Genomic DNA, 16682 nt, shown 5'->3' with positions numbered 1-16682 from the left:
GTGCCGGTTAGATTAGAAAATACAGAAAAAAGGCATGATTTTTTTGTGTTTTTTTTTTTTGCTTTTTTCGTTTTAAGTTTTTTATTGATTTTTACATATAACAACAAGTGTCATAAATTGTCATACAATTATTTTAACAATACACTTGATATATCTATAATATATTTTATATAAAACATATCTTATATTATCTTTATTACAATTTTATATATTAATAAATTATAATGATTTTATCAATTATTATTTAATTATTCCAAGTTTCCAAGTTTATTGATTTTTAATATCCCGACCATCAAACAATTGTCTGGCCGGTTAACAATAAAATTAAAAAAAGAATTAAATATAGTAGTTTGTGCAAAAAAATGTCTAAGTTAAACATAAATGACAAAGACTTGACGTACTGGAGTGTGAGGGCAGTAAGAGAGGAAAGGGAAAAAAGTTACATTGTATAGGTGAGAAGGAGAGAGTGGGGGGAGGATTGAATCCTTTTCCCTCCCTTCATTTTGTTATTGTCACATAAGAATAATATTTATTATGATAGATCATTTATAAAAAAAATTTTTTAACTTAGTCAGAACAGATTTCATGGCTCTCAAATCTGGAAGCCTGACCAACCAGGTGCTGGCTGAGGCACCTCTACAAAAATGTGGGGAGGTGGAGGAAGTTGGAGGGAGGGACCCAGCATGAGACCTGCCGAGTTTAACACCCCCAGGGTCAGACGGATCTCAAAACAGGACCAGTCCAAGCTCTATCTGGCACAAAACGGGAACCCAGGAGTCCAAAACAAAATTACAACAGTACTAAGAGGTGAACCGAATTTGTCTTACCACCTGCTAATGGAGACTGAGGAAGACTGGATTGCAAGAGGGGAAGCTATCCCGATATACAAGTTTGTTCTCAGTCTCCATCTGCTGGTGGCAGTGAGGTATGTAACCCATTCGTAAGGACTATACCAGTCTACCAGGAGCTACAGAATCTGAGTTTTACTTCCAATGCTTTCAATGGAAGTAAAATCCAGACGTCTCAATCCATTCTTCTTTTTTTCCTGGAGCCATATGGTAACCCTATTTCTGAGCATCTCTGTCTAGTGCAGAAGTTTTCAACTCCATCCTTGGGACATACCCAGCCAGTCAGATTTTCAGGATATCCACAATGAATATACAAAAGGTTGATCTGTATGACTACTCTCCAATGCATGCAAATCTCATGCATTTCCATTATGGATATCCTGAAAACCTGACCGGCTGGCTGGGTCCTGAGGAATAGGTTGAGAACTACTGGTTCAATGTGAGGCCCTGGAGAGAAAAGATCTATCTAAACAAAGGGTTATATATTTAACTACGTACCCTAAATGCTTTGGCTCCATCCAGCAACAGCTCAGCTGTTGGCACTTGCCGTGTCCCCAGCTTCTCCTTTAGCCTCTGTACTTCAATGCCATTTAGTTTCCCTTCTTCACTTTGAATCTTCAGATAGAAAAGTGACAGCCCTTTGGTCCCCTAGGAATGAGAAACAACAACATTTAAAGATGTCTGGAGTCCAAAAGAGAAGGGTATTTCTTTCTTAGGAATATAATATAGACAGAACACTAAAAGGACAATTTTCAGAAGGTATTTCCATATTTTGACAGGTACCTTCTAAAACTTTTCCTTCCCCAACACCCAACCCAAGCAGTGTAAGGGAAAGTACACATGCTGTCCATGCCACAGGGAGTTTTTACCTTTAAAAATCAGCTTGCAGATCTGTTGGTATAAAATGCCTATGGACCTGCCAATTTTACAGGCAAACTTTGAACACTGCCCCCAAGATAATTTGACATAAAAGTCCTGCCCTCAGCCAGAGACATCTTTGATGCCAATTCATTTTTCAACAGGATGGCGCCCAGTGCCATAAAGCCAAGAAATGCCTTACCTGGTTCAAGGAAAACAAGGTTGAGTTGCTGGACTGGCCAGGAAACAGCCCAGATCTCAACCCCATTGAGAACCTCTGGGCCAGATTAAAGAGAGCAATAGCAGCAAAGTGATAGTCCAACAAAAGTGAATTGATAGCAGCAATAATCAACTATAACACCTATGAATCTCCAAAGACTTGTGGGCAGCATGCCAAGATGATATGAGGTAGTAATCAAGGCTAAGGGATATGAAACTCGCTACCATTGAGACTAATGAAGTCATCAGATAACTGAAAATAATTATTAGCTTGGGTAGCTTATGAACAGCATTTTTGTGAACTGTGCCAAATATTTTACTGGTCTTGTTATGGGATTACAGCATTTCTGTTATTAATTGAAAAAGCACAGCTATTTACCGTAACAGGTGTTATCCCGGGACAGCAGGCAGATATTCTCAACATATGGGTGACGTCAACCACGGAGCCCTGATGCGGACAAATTCACAAGCAGACTTGCTTGAAGAACTTTTGGAAAGTTCGCAACTGCCGCACCACTCAAGCACAAATGCCTTCCCGCCCGATGTAGGGCGTGCATCTCCTCAGTTCAGATAGCTAGCTAAGAAGCCAACCATGGGAGGTGGATTGTAAGAATATCTGCCTGTTGTCCCTGGATAACACCTGTTAAAGTAACTGTGCTTTATCCCAGGACAAGCAGGAACATTCTCAACATATGGGTGACCTCCAAACTAAACAGAATAGGATGGTGGGAGTGTTGGAAATTCAGGAGAATAAATTTTGTAATACTGCCTGGCCAAAGTGGCCATCCCGTCCGGAAAAAGAATCCAGACAATAATGAGAGGTGAATGTATGAACTGAGGACTAAGTGGCAGCTTTGCAGATTTCTTCAATAAGAGTAGATCTAAGGAAAGCTACAGATGTCGCCATGGCTCTAACTTTATGGGTTGTGACTCGACCCTGTAGATGCAGTCCAGCCTGAGCATAGCAGAAAGAGATGCAAGCAGCCAACTAGTTGGAGATGGTTCTCTTGGAAACTGGATGTCACAACTTGTTTGGATCAAAGGACACAAAAAGTTGAGGAGAAGATCTTTGTGGCTTAGACCTTTGTAAATAGAAAGACAAAGCATGCTTGCAGTCCAGAGTATGAAGAGCTGTTTCTCCAGGGTGAGAATGAGGCTTTGGAAAAGACACTGGAAGTACAATGGATTGATTGAGATGAAATTCTGAAACCACTGTTGGCAAGAATTTATGATGAGTATGGAGGACAACCTTGTCGTGATGGAATACTGTGAAAGGTGGATCCGCTACTAAAGCTTGTAGCTCACTGACTCTGCAAGTAGACGTGAGAGCAATGAGAAAAACCACTTTCCAAATGAGATATTTGAGATGAGCCGAAGACATTGGTTCAAATGGAGGTTTCATCAATTTAGCAAGAACAACATTTGAGATCCCAAACCACTGGAGGCGGTTTGAGAGGTGGTTTGACATTGAAAAGTCCTTTCATAAATCTGGAAACCATAGGATGAGTAGAGAGAGGTATCCCCTCTAAATGCTGATGAAAAGCAGCAATTGCACTGAGATGGACTCCAATGGATGTTGATTTGAGACCTGACTTAGATAAATGAAACAAGTAATCCAGAACTGAAGACAAGGAGGTAGACTGAGGCTCCTTGTGATGAAGAGTGCACCAAGCAGAAAACCTAGTCCATTTCTGGTTGTAACATTGCCAAGTGGTAGGCTTCCTGGAAGCCTCTAAAATGTCTTTGACAGATTGAGAAAACTGTAGATCAGCATTTACATTGAAAAGTACCAAGCTGTAAGGTGCAGAGACTGCAGGTTGGGATGAAGTAGAAAAACTGGTAGGTGTAGTGGCTCCCTGCTGCTGAATTGAAGTAGAAGGGAGAATCAAGGTTGTCTGGGACACCGAGGAGCTATGAGAATCACGGTGGCATGTTCATGTTTGTTTGACGAGTGTCTTGAGAATAAGAGGGAATGGAGGAAACGCATAAAGGAATTTGCTCGTCCATTCCAGAAGAAAAGAATCTGCCTCCAAGCGTTGAGGAGAGTAGATCCTGGAGCAAAACTGAGGCAGTTTGTTGTTGTGGGGAGACACATATGGATTTATTTGAGGAGTTCCCCACTGAGAAAAAATGTGATGGAAAGGCGATGAATTGAGTGTCTATGTTGGAGGAACCAAATAGTCCATTGGGTCGCTACAATAACCCCCTGAGATGTTGATTCTTTGATGAGCCAGTCATCCAAGTATGGGAAGTCCTGGAGCCATGACTGTGCAGAACTGCTGCCATCACTACTAGGCAATTGGTGAAAACTCTGGGAGATGATGCCAGGTCGAAAGGTAGCACTCTGTACTGAAAATGATGATTTCCCACCTGAAATCTGAGGAACTTGCGAGAGGCTGGATGAATGGGGATGTGAGTGTAAGCCTCTTTGAGATCCAGAGAGCATAAACAATCATTGTGATCCAGAAGGGGATACAAGGATGCTAGAGACAGCATCCAAAATTTTTCTCTGACAAGAAATTTGTTGAGAGCTCGAGCTTCTTGAAGAAGAAGGGTGGTCTGCGACAGATTGGAAGGATATTCTCTTGGGGGAAGATCTGGTGGAATCTGAAGGAAGTAAAGAGAGTAACATAGAAACATAGAAATACACGGCAGATAAGGGCCCACGGCCCATCTAGTCTGCCCACCTTAATGTCCCTCCCCTACCTTTGCCCTGTGAATAGATCCCATGTGCCGATCCCATTTGGCCTTAAAATCAGGCACGCTGCTGGCCTCAATCACCTGTAGTGGAAGACTATTCCAGCGATCAACCACTCTTTCAGTGAAAAAGAATTTCCTGGTGTCACCTCGTAGTTTCCCGCCCCTGATTTTCAACGGATGCCCTCTTGTTGTCGTGGGACGCTTGAAAAAGAAGATATCTTCCTCCGCCTCGATGCGGCCCGTAAAATACTTGAACGTCTCGATCATGTCCCCCCTCTCTCTGCGCTCCTCGAGTGAGTATAGCTGTAATTTGTCAAGCCGTTTTTCATATGGTAGATCCTTGAGTCCCGAGACCATCCGGGTGGCCATTCTTTGCACCGACTCCAGTCTCAGCACATCCTTGCGATAATGCGACCATCCAGAATTGCACACAGTATTCCAGGTGGGGCCTCACCATGGATCTATACAATGGCATAATGACTTCCGCCTTACGACTGACGAAACCCCTTCGTATGCAGCCCATGATTTGTCTTGCCTTGGACGAAGCCTGCTCCACTTGATTGGCAGACTTCATGTCCTCACTGACGATTACCCCCAAGTCTCGTTCTGCTACCGTTTTTGCTAGGATCTCGCCATTAAGGGTATAAGACTTGCATGGATTCTGGCTGCCCAGGTGCATAACTTTGCATTTCTTGGCATTGAAGTTGAGTTGCCATGTCCTAGACCATCGCTCCAGTAGGAGTAGGTCGTGCATCATGTTGTCGGGCACTGAATCTTCGTCTGTTGTGCATTTGCCCACTACATTACTCAGTTTGGCGTCATCGGCGAATAATGTTATTTTACCTCGAAGCCCTTCTGCCATGTCTCTTATAAAGATGTTGAATAGGATTGGGCCCAAGACTGAGCCCTGTGGTACTCCACTAATCACCTCCGTCATTTCGGAGGGGGTGCCGTTCACCACCACCCTTTGGAGCCTACCTCCAAGCCAGCTCCCAACCCATTTCGTCAATGTGTTACCTAATCCTATAGAACTCATCTTGCTCAGTAACCTGCGGTGTGGTACGCTATCGAATGCTTTGCTAAAGTCCAGGTACACGATGTCCAGGGACTCCCCAATATCCAGCTTCCCCGTTACCCAGTCAAAGAAGCTGATCAGGTTGGATTGGCAGGATCTCCCCTTAGTAAATCCATGTTGTCGGGGATCCCATAGATTCTCCTCATCCAGGATCTTATCTAATTGGTGTTTGATTAGAGTTTCCATTAGTTTGCTCACTATCGATGTTAGACTCACTGGTCTGTAGTTTGCTGTCTCCATCTTTGAGCCTTTCTTGTGGAGTGGAATGACGTTAGCCGTCCTCCAGTCCAACGGGACGCTGCCTGTACTAAGGGAGAGGTTGAAGAGCGCGGACAGTGTCTCCGCCAAGACATCACTCAGCTCCCTAAGCACCCTGGGGTGCAGGTTGTCCGGCCCCATTGCTTTGTTAACCTTGAGCTTTGACGGCTCACCGTAGACACTGCTGGGCGTAAACTCAAAGTTACTAAACTGGTCAACTGAGCCAACCCTTGTCTGTAGCTGAGGGCCGAGCCCTGGCGCTTCTCGGGTGAAGACTGAGCAGAAGTATTCATTTAATAGTTGGGCTTTTTCCGAATCCTTTTCCACATAGTCTCCGTCTGGTTTCCTAAGACGTACAATCCCGCCTGAGTTTTTTCTTCTATCACCGATATACCTGAAGAAGGATTTATCTCCCTTCTGGATGTTCTTTGCTAGAGACTCCTCCATGAGGAATTTAGCCTCCCTGACTGCTGTTTTGACGGCTTTTGATTTGGCCAGGTAGTCTGCTCTAGAGTCCTGCTTCCCTGATTGTTTGTAAGAGATGAATGCTTTTTTCTTCTCCTAGATCAGGTCTGAGATCTCCGCAGTAAACCACTGTGGCTTATTGTTCCTTCGCCGTTTACTTACTGATTTTACATAGAGGTTTGTTGCTTCTTGTATGGTTGCTTTCAAAGTCGACCACATGTCTTCCACGTTATCGGTTTCTTCTTGGCTTTGTAGCGCCTGGTGAACGAATTCTCCCATTTCTTTGAAATTTGTGTCCTTGAATTTGAGGACTTTGGTTAGTGTAGTAGATTTAGTGAAACCTTTCCTGATATTGAACCATACCATGTTGTGGTCACTGGAGGCCAATGTGTCGCCCACCGAGACCTCTGTGACACTTTCTCCATTGGTAAGTATCAGGTCCAGTATTGCCTGATCCCTTGTCGGTTCCAACACCAGTTGCCTGAGGCTTGCTCCTTTCATAGAGTTTAATAGCCTCCTGCTGCTGCCGGAAGCAGAGGTAAGTGTAACCCAATCCACATCAGGCATGTTGAAGTCACCTAGCAATACTGTGTCCCCACGCAAGGTGATATTTTCTATATCTTCGATTATTTCCATATCCAGGTCATCCTGTTGTCTTGGGGGTCTGTAAATTACGCCAAGATACAAGCATTTGTCCTTTCCTCTGGCCAAATTAACCCAAAGGGATTCCCCAGTATACTGGACATCTGAGATTCTCGTGACCTTAATGTCATCTTTAGTATATAATGCTACACCCCCTCCCTTCCTACCCTCTCTGTACCGGCGAAGCAAGTTGTAACCCGGTATGACCATGTCCCACCCGTGGGAGTCTGTGAGCCAGGTTTCGGATATCGCCACCACATCCAGGTCGGCATTCCTTATTTCTGTTTCCAATTCCAGGATCTTGTTTCCTAAACTGTGTGCGTTGACGTACATAGCCCTCCATGTTATATTTTTGTTATGTCTCAGTGGGGATATTCCTGTTTGAGCTATTTGAACACCTTTAGCATTGTTTGTGTTATTTGTGCTTTCCTGAGGCTCAGAACCACAATGTGTACTCCCCATATACCCAGAACTACAGTGTGTACTCCCCCTAGACCCGGAATTACAATGTGACCCATAAATATGATGTGACCCTACTCCCGACTCAAAAGTGTGTGCACTCACCCCTGACCCAGAATTTCGGTGTCTACTTTCCTCAGCCTCATAAATGTATTGGCATTTTAGTTCGCCTGGTATGTTGTTTGTGCCTGTACCCTCCCCCGACTTACCTAGTTTAAAGCCCTGTGGAGTAGGCGGGCTAGGCGGTGTCCAAGGACATTCTTCCCTCTTCTGGTTAGGTGTAGCCCGTCGTGTCCCTGTAGTCCTTGCAATGCTTCTCCATGGTGCAGAAACCCGAAGTTCATCTCCTTGCACCATCCTCGCAGCCAGTCGTTCGCCCTTTGTATTCGATCCTCTCTGGCTCTGCCCTTGCCCCTCACTAGGGAGAATCGAGGAGAAGACTACCTGCGCATCCATCCGCCTCAGCTTCTCCCCCAGGGCCCTGAAGTCTTCAGGTATGCTGTCCGGGCTGCTCCTTGCGGTGTCATTGGTTCTGACGTGGATTAGAACCATGGGGAAGTGGTCTCGGGGCTTGATGAGTCTCTCAATGCAAGCAGTGACATCCCGGATCCTGGCCCCTGGCAAACAGCAGACCTCTCTTGATTGTAGGTCTGGTCTGCAGATTGGTCCCTCGGTGCCCCTCAGCAGTGAATCTCCGATGACCACCACTCTGCGCTTCTTAGGGGTGGGCTGTACTGTTGATTCCGGAGTTGGAACCGTCTGCTCTTCTCTGATGATAGTGAAGACCCAGAGGTCGGATGTAATGAGCCCCATCTTTGATAAAAATGATGGAGACAACCCCCTATGGGAAAAAGAGATGACAGAGGCAGAACGATTGAGGTTATGCTCTGTGTTAGTTGGTCAAAAAGACTGAGAAACCTTAGGTGCAGTAGGAGTCTGAGGTTTACACTGCCGTTGCTACTGCTATTTCTTAGGAGGTGGCCTTGAAAAAGGTGTAGCCTTCAAAGAATAATGCCTCTGGTAAGATGGAATAGGCCTATAACCCTTAGAGGTGGAAGGCTTCGGCTTTAGAAACATAGAAACATAGAAATAGACGGCAGATAAGGGCCACGGCCCATCAAGTCTGCCCACTCCAGTGATCCTCGCTATCTATCTTTGCGGATAGATCCCACATGTCTATCCCATCTGGCCTTAAAATCCGCCACACTGGTGGCCTCAATAACCCGAAGTGGAAGACTATTCCAGCGATCAACCACCCTTTCAGTGAAGAAGAACTTCCTAGTGTCACTGTGCAGTTTCCCGCCCCTGATTTTCCACGAATGCCCCCTTGTTGCCGCGGGACCCTTGAAGAAGAAGATGTCTTCTTCCACCTTGATGCGGCCCGTGAGATATTTGAATGTCTCGATCATATCTCCCCTCTCTCAACGCTCCTCGAGTGAGTAGAGCTGCAAATTCCCCAACCGCTCCTCGTACGGGAGCTCCCTGAGTCCCGAGACCATCCTGGTGGCCATCCTCTGGACCGACTCCAGTCTCAGCACATCCTTGCGGTAATGCGGCCTCCAGAATTGCACACAGTACTCCAGGTGCGGTCTCACCATGGATCTATACAGTGGCATAATGACTTCAGGTTTACGGCTGATGAAACTCCTGCGTATGCAACCTATGATTTGCCTTGCTTTGGATGAAGCTTGCTCCACTTGGTTTGCTGACTTCATGTCTTCCCTGACAATCACTCCCAAGTCTCTTTCTGCTACAGTTCTTGTCAGGATCTCGCCTGACTTTGGCCTGATCTTTGGCCTGACTATGGAGGCAAACGACTTCTCATGCTCTGATAAGCACTTTGTAGCTGCCTCAATAGTCATCAAACAACTCATTGCCTTGGCATGGGATGTTGGCCAGTCAATCTTGTAGATTCTGGTTCATATCTACGGTGCGGAGCCAGGCTAGATGGCTCATTGCCACCAAGAAAGTAGTGACCCAGGAGGACATCTCAAAAGCATCATATGCAGCTTGGACCATATGCATGAGAAGTTGACCTAGAGTGGAATGCACATGCTGAACTCTGGCAGACGATGTTCTGGGAGATACTTGAAAAAAAGTGGGCATAGTATTGACCCAATATTTGAGATAAGATGTAAAGACAAAGTTGTACAGTGGTACCTCGGAATCCGAACACCCCAGAACTCGAACGTTTTGGAATCAAACTTTTTTTGTAGTAAATTTTGTCTTGGAATCTGAACTCTGCTTTGGAATCCGAACACTCTGCACATTGTGGCCCTGATTCTGCAAAGTACTCCCGACTGTAGGCAGCTGTGTGCGTCCTACAGCTGTCTAATAAGCCAATCGGGAGGCAATTTTTCTAAAAAAACCCAAAACAAAACACAGGCATAGTGGACGCGGCTACGGCCATCAGTCTCTGCTCCTCAACCCTCCCCCCCAATGATTGCAGCAGGAGGGTGCCAACTCCTCCTGCCGGACCCAACGGCCCCCCCTCCGAAGATCGCCAGCAGGAGGTTGTAGATGAGATTTTTGATAACTGCAAATGCCCAAAATTCCAGGAGACATATGGTTGAGTTGATTGCCAACAGAGCAGTCTGAAGTGTTGTTGCCTTGATCAACTAGTCATCCAAATAAGGAAATACATGAAAGCTGTTGCAGCTACCACAACTAAACATTTTGTGAATACTCTGGCGCTGATACCAGCCTGAATTGTAGGACCTTGTATTGAAAATTACATGTTCCCAACTGAAATCGAAGATATTTTCTGTGGGCTGGAAGAACTGAGTGTCTTTGAGATCTTGCAAAGCTAGTCATTTTTCTCCAAGAGCAGATAAAGAGTTCCCAGGGAGACCATCCAACATTTTTCTTTAAGTATTTGTTCAGGGCACGATGATCTAGAATTGGTCATAGCCTCCCCCCCCTGGTCTTTTTGGGTATGAGGAAATATTTTGAGTACAACTCCTGGCCCCCCTACAGAGGAGGAACTGGCTCGATGGCACTGAGCTGCAGAAGAGCTGTGAGTTCTTGATGAAGGAGGATGATCCACTGGGAACAGAAAGTAGACCAGGGGTGTCCAACCCACGGCCCCATGAAGTATTTTGTGTGGCCCCGCTCACACTTGAGGGTGATGCGGTGTTTTCTGTCTTGCTGGCGCCCTCCATCTTCTTGCAGCATTCGCTGAAAGCTGCAGGCAGCAGATCCTATGTGCCTCTTGCAGTTGACTCAGAAGTATTCCCTCTGACGTTGCAACGTCAGAGAGAACACTTCTAGATCAGCTGCAGGAGGTGCATGGAAGCCGTTCTACCAGACAACAAGGTAGAAAAAAATTGTTTTATTCTGAATTTATTAACTGGAATATGTTAGCTTTGGGATATGTGCATCACAATTATTTTGTATTCAGTGGCGTAGTCATATACAGCTGATTTGGGGGAGGGACTGGAGCCCATAATTATGGGCACCAAAGTTTCTCCCTGCCTGAGTGCTATTTATAAATATTTGAGCTAGTGGGAATTCCCAAGCCCTGCCAACTAGAGACATCTTCCTCCAGTCTTGCAACCCCAAATCTCCCAAGCTTTGCAGCCAATGGCAAAATCCTCAAGCTGCCACTGCTTTCATGCATGCGTGAATGCCAAGGGGGGGCAGGGAGGAGGGAAGGCAGCCACTCTGCAATATTGCTGCCAGCTGCAGAACTTGGGAAGTTGGAGGGGGAGGAGATGGCCGTCAGTTAGTGAGGCTTGGGGATCCCTACTAGCTACAGCAGGGGAGATATTCATTTTGAGGGAGCCTATGCTCAAAGTGGGAGGCCCAAAAAAGCAGTAATATTTACCCTGATTAAACGATCCTCCACGTGCGCTGCTGACAGCTGGTTCACCATCCCCGCTCTGATGAGGCTCACTTCTGAAAAGGCTCACCGTAGCTGTAATAGAGATGAATGGGAAAACCAGGAGCATGCATCCCTGCTAATCAGAGTGGGGATGCGGAAGCCTGTGGCTGCTCCCACTGTCAGCGGTACACGTGGAGGATTACTCAGTCAGGGTAAGTAAGCATTACTGCTTTTTTGGGTTCCTCTCCACAGTGTCCCTTTAATGAAGGTTTATTATTAGATACTAGTGTTTTAGCCCGTTACATTTGTTACAGTAACGGGTGCTAGAATAGCCCCACCTATACCCTGACTCTGACCCCACCCATGCCCCGCCTCTATCATGCCCGGACCCTGCTTCCCACTGATCCCAGTCCCATCACCTTTCACCATTTCCTTTGTACCCTTTTGGCCCTCATAGATCCACCATTGCATTTATCACCCGACAGGGTCTTTACTTACCCGAGGCGGCAGCAGCAGTCCTGACATACCAACCTTTTCTCCCTCAGTGCCCCAAAGCAGCAGTGGGCCTACCATTTCCATCTCCCTTTCCCCCTTTCACACCCTCTACCATCTCTCTCTGACCCTGTTTCACCCCTTTTGCCATCTTTCCCTTTCCTGTCCCCCTCTGTCCTTCCCCAAGACCATCTCTCTCTCCTGCCCCCTCCACACTCCCTGAAGTCTATCTCTCCCTATCCCCTACCATCTCTCCTGATCCCCCTAGTAGCCCCTCTGTCCTTCTTATCCATCTGTCTCTGTCTCTCTCTCCTTTCCTCACTTGAGTCCAACATCTCTCCCTTCTCCCACTCCCTCCCCTGAATCTGGGGAAAATCCACTGCTTTATTTTAAGCAGCATAAATTTGTTCTACTCTTTGGGACCTGTGGTCTGTCTCAGTATGGTAGCTCTTATGCTTCTCTGGCATACTTCCCTCTCTTTACCCCTCCTATGGTCTGGTATGTTTATCCTCTTTCCCAGTCTGGCATCTCTGTCCCCTCTTTCTCTTCCCCCCTTTTTAGTTTGGCATCTCTTTCTTTCCCTTCCCCTGCCTTAGTCTGGAACCTTTTCCCCCTCCTTCCTTTCCCTGGTCTGACATCTCTCTCTTCTCTCTCTCTCTCTCCCCCCCACACCCACCCCTTTCCTATCCAGTAGTCTTAACATCCCCTTTCCTTCCTCTTCCTCCAACGTTTGTTATAGCAATCTTTTAAATGTCTTCAAGTCACTCTGTTGTCTTATATATAAGACAACATTATTCCAGTTATTAGGGCTTTTGTTAGGAAAAAGCACCTACTCTCTACTCTCGCAAAGTAATTTACTCTAATTCTTCAGCTCGCAGCTTTTATCTTCCCCAGAGCCGTTCACAGACAACATGTGGTGTAGTAAGGGGGGGGGGGGTTGCGAGGGTGGTCGGTCCACTCCGGGCGCGATCTTCCTCTCCGCCCCCCCCTTTGCACTCCTATCCCTACCCCATGTCCGCGCCCCTTCCCCATACCTTTCTAACTTTGGCGTGAGGAGCGATGACATCAGAGAAAGCAAGCACCAAATCCAACGCAGGCGGCAGTGGGGTGGGTCAGCAGGGGACCTCTAGCTGCCGGCAGCCTGCAGCCACCATGGCCTATAGCCGCCGCGGCCGACATCCGCCTCGGGGGAGAGAGGGGGAAAAAAAAGATTTGCGCGCATGAGCACTCCTATCTGCGGTGCCCTACAGCTCACGGAAAACGGGCACACACAGGTGGGAATGCACATGCGCGGCTTAGGGTTTTGTTATATTAGATGTACAGTATATCTTCTATATTAGTGATTGCAAATTTGGGACCTGCTCAACATTTTTTTTTGCTCATCGGCTAGTGTTAGTGTTTGTGCGGCCCAAGAAAAATTTTTTTCGGCCAATGCGGCCCAGGGAAGCCAAAAGGTTAGACACCCCTGAAGTAGACTCTTTTGGAGGAATGTTTGGAGGTGTGCTGCACAGGTGGGGAGTGGAGCCTTGTCCCACAACTTGAAGGACCCAAGAAATGTGTGGGATGGCCTCTGGTAATGAGCCCTGTGGAGATTGGACAATTCTGACTAAGCTCTCTAGTAGTTGGTCAAAAGAATTGTTGCAATTTCTGTTGCTGCTGAGGCTGGGGTTTATGAGCTTTTTGTTGCCGAGAACGTCTTTGAGCAGGAGGCCTGGATATAGTTGAAGAAGGAACAACTCTTCAACTCTTCAACAGTGTAGGAAGAGGAGGAATATCTGGGATGGCCACTATACAGGCCGAAACATGGACCGTGTAGGGTCTCTTGTTTCTGTTCATCGCTACTGTCCATTCTACTGCTGCACAACTTGCCAGCCTATTTGGCACATTGGTTTTATTGCACCTACTCTATTGCTACATCACTTGCCAGCTGTTTGGCGCATTGGATTTGGTAGCCTGCTCACTGTTATTGTAAAATATACCAGCACAAACTATTGTTGCATTGCTAATACTTTGGACCATTTACTGCTGCTAATAGATCTTTTTTGAACAGATCTTTTGGATAGTCTACTAGCTGGATTTGGTTTTATTGACCGGCTCTAGTGTTGCAATAAACTTGGTTAATCCAGCTTATCTACTCTACTTCTTGGTTTTTGTTTTTTTTGGTATTAATAGAACCCATAATTTTCCACTTATTGATCAAAGTCTGAACAGTACTGATTGGCATTTTCAAGTCTTTGGATATATTTTTTTATCCTTCTCCTGATTTATAAAGTTGAGCTACTTTTGCTCACAGATCCTTTGACAGTTCTTTTGCTTTTCCCATGCATCAGTAACCAGCAAAGTCAGTGCAGCTCTGGATGAAATGCACAATGGTTTCTCAAGAAATAAAGAAACTTAATGACTATTCATATGCAGACACTTAAAATCTAACAAACCACAAGTGTGGATACTTACCCTTCATTGCCATCTCAACCTGTGTGTGTCAGTTTGAGTGTATTATCAGTCCAAACATTCAAAGGTATTTAAAAACTTTTGATTAGGGCAATCTGTGTGAGTTTAGTTAGGACATACACAATTTTGTGATAATAAATACCTTCGCCTGACCAATATTCCTATATTCCTAAATTAGAGAATGGTATTTCACAGGATCATTCATTTTCCACAAATGGTACACATCTTACAAAATATATGGAGGAGAAGCAGTCCAGACCATGGATTCTAAAAGCAATCCTTTTAACTTCGTAAAATAGACACTTTAATACATTTTTTGTCATTTTTGTTTCAGCTATAGATTATACAACTCAAAAACAGCTAATTTTCAACTCAAGAAATGTGAGTAGACTATCTCTAGATACAAATATGATTAATATATCCTACAAGCCTGTTTGTGGCCTTGGGGAATAAATATTTGGGAATGCTTGGGGTAGAAAGGAGGAAGACAATAAAAGATGCTAAGCAGAATGAATACAGCTGTGTGGCTACTGACCTGCTTTGTGTTTCCCTTAGTATCCATTGCCCTTCCCAATGTCAACGTCATGTCCGAGTCTGTAGCTGATGTAAACCATTTAAATCCATAGAGCCGATATGTGCCATCAGGCTGTTCTCTGGCAATGGTCTCTGTACCGGCGGCTGAAAGCAAACATTTATTTCAGGCCTTTTAAAATATTAGTTCAAATTCAGTTGCACATGGCATTTCCCTGTTCCCAGAGAGCTTACAATCTAAGATTATCTGAGGCAATGGAGGTTTAAATGCCTTATCCAACCCAGTGGTAGGCAAACTCATTAGTCAAAAGAGCCAAAACTCAGCAGTACAACGATTAAGATTTCTTATGAGAGTCATACCACGTGCCTGCTTGTGCTACGATGGCTACGTCAACCCGACTGACACCCCGCTCGCCCACACGTAGTCGAAATCGATTCGTGGCAGAGCTTAGAGAATGTCATACAGGAAAAAATTTGTCTCCGCAAGTTCGGTCCCAGTCCCCGCAAACCATCTGATCCCATCCACACAAGCCTCGAATAGTTTTATACTGAACTTACTATATTAAAGTATAAAAAGAAACGATATTCTGTATAATTGTCAATTTATAAATCAGCATCTTCTCCCCACTCTCTTCCCCATTTCTCTTCAGCATCCTCAGCCCACTCTCTCTCCACTTCCCTTCAGCGCACGCATATAAAAACAAGCAAGCAATTTTATATCATTTTCATTCTATTCATTCATAGAAATTAAAGTCTAAATAATGCCAATCACTTAACAAAACATGATTTTACAAAAATAAATTTCCTGCACAGTCAAACTTGCAAGGATTACTAGATGTCTTTTAGCAGCTCCCCTCCCTCCCTCCCCCTTACCTTCATGGCCAAGTCAAAATGATCTACCAACAATAAAATTTTAAAAAACACAAAGCACACTGTACGCAGAGAAAATGTTAATCATCATTTATATTCCGCGAGTTTTATCTGTAAATTGCGTATCAAGATTTTTTTTCACAGGATAATGCATGTGATGATCGTTCAACTGTATATCCTAAGTCAACATGGATACCTCCTGGTCCTACTTATTCTCTGTTAGATTCGTTTCATAAGCTAGTAATAATGGAATTGAATAAAAAAGAAAAAGATTTTCTAGAAGAGATACAAACATTTCAGATTATGAAAGGAAGGCTCTAATCACATTACAGAATGATAACTCTTTAGTGATTAGGAAGGCGGACAAAGGTGGAGGCATTGTATTATTGAACAAAACCATGTATCTTTCGGAAGCATATAGACAACTTGAGGGGAGTGAATATGAGAAAATATCTGTGGATCCCACCCCGGATCTTCAAGTAAGAATTAATCAAATTACGAAAAAAAGCTCTGGATTCTGAGTACTTGACTAAAAAAGAATTTAAATATCTAAATGTTTTATACCCTAAGATACCAGTTCTATATCTTCTTCCGAAGGTACATAAGTCACTGGTTAAACCTCCTGGACGGCCCATTGTTTCAAGTAAGGGGTCATTGTTGGAAGCCTCTTCTACATATGTGCCTTTTGTGAAAATGAGTAGCTCATACATTTAGGATACCACACACTTTCTAAGGAAGCTATCAGAAATAACTCCAAAAAAAAGATTGTCTTCTGGTCACAATGGACGTATGTTCTTTATATACAATTATTCCTCAAACTGAAGCATTACAGGTGTTACAATATAATTTGGAAATGCGCTTAGTTCCCACTGAATTTATTTTGGAACTGGCAGAAATTATCATGACTGAAAGCTTCTTTCTGTTTGAAGACAACATGTTTCGTCAGAAGGCCGGGATAGCCATTGGTATCACCATGGCACCTTCAGTGGCA

General features: G+C 44.8%; 1 protein-coding gene across 2 annotated transcripts in view; it reads right to left on the bottom strand.

Moving 5' to 3' along the window:
- The window catches only part of LOC117365012 (acyl-CoA dehydrogenase family member 11-like), a 194914-nt gene that overhangs the window by 108752 nt on the left and 69480 nt on the right, over positions 1 to 16682 (bottom strand). For both annotated transcript variants that reach the window (XM_033954838.1, XM_033954837.1), the window contains exons 6-7: positions 14826 to 14968; positions 1347 to 1496 (exon numbers count right to left, since the gene is read on the bottom strand). In XM_033954838.1, the coding sequence (XP_033810729.1) occupies positions 1347 to 1496; positions 14826 to 14968 (293 nt within the window). The remainder of the gene's footprint in view (positions 1 to 1346; positions 1497 to 14825; positions 14969 to 16682) is intronic.

This window comes from Geotrypetes seraphini, chromosome 8, assembly GCF_902459505.1.
Source record: "Geotrypetes seraphini chromosome 8, aGeoSer1.1, whole genome shotgun sequence".
NCBI classification, from domain to species: domain Eukaryota; kingdom Metazoa; phylum Chordata; class Amphibia; order Gymnophiona; family Dermophiidae; genus Geotrypetes; species Geotrypetes seraphini.
This window is presented reverse-complemented; position numbering and strand designations above follow the sequence as displayed.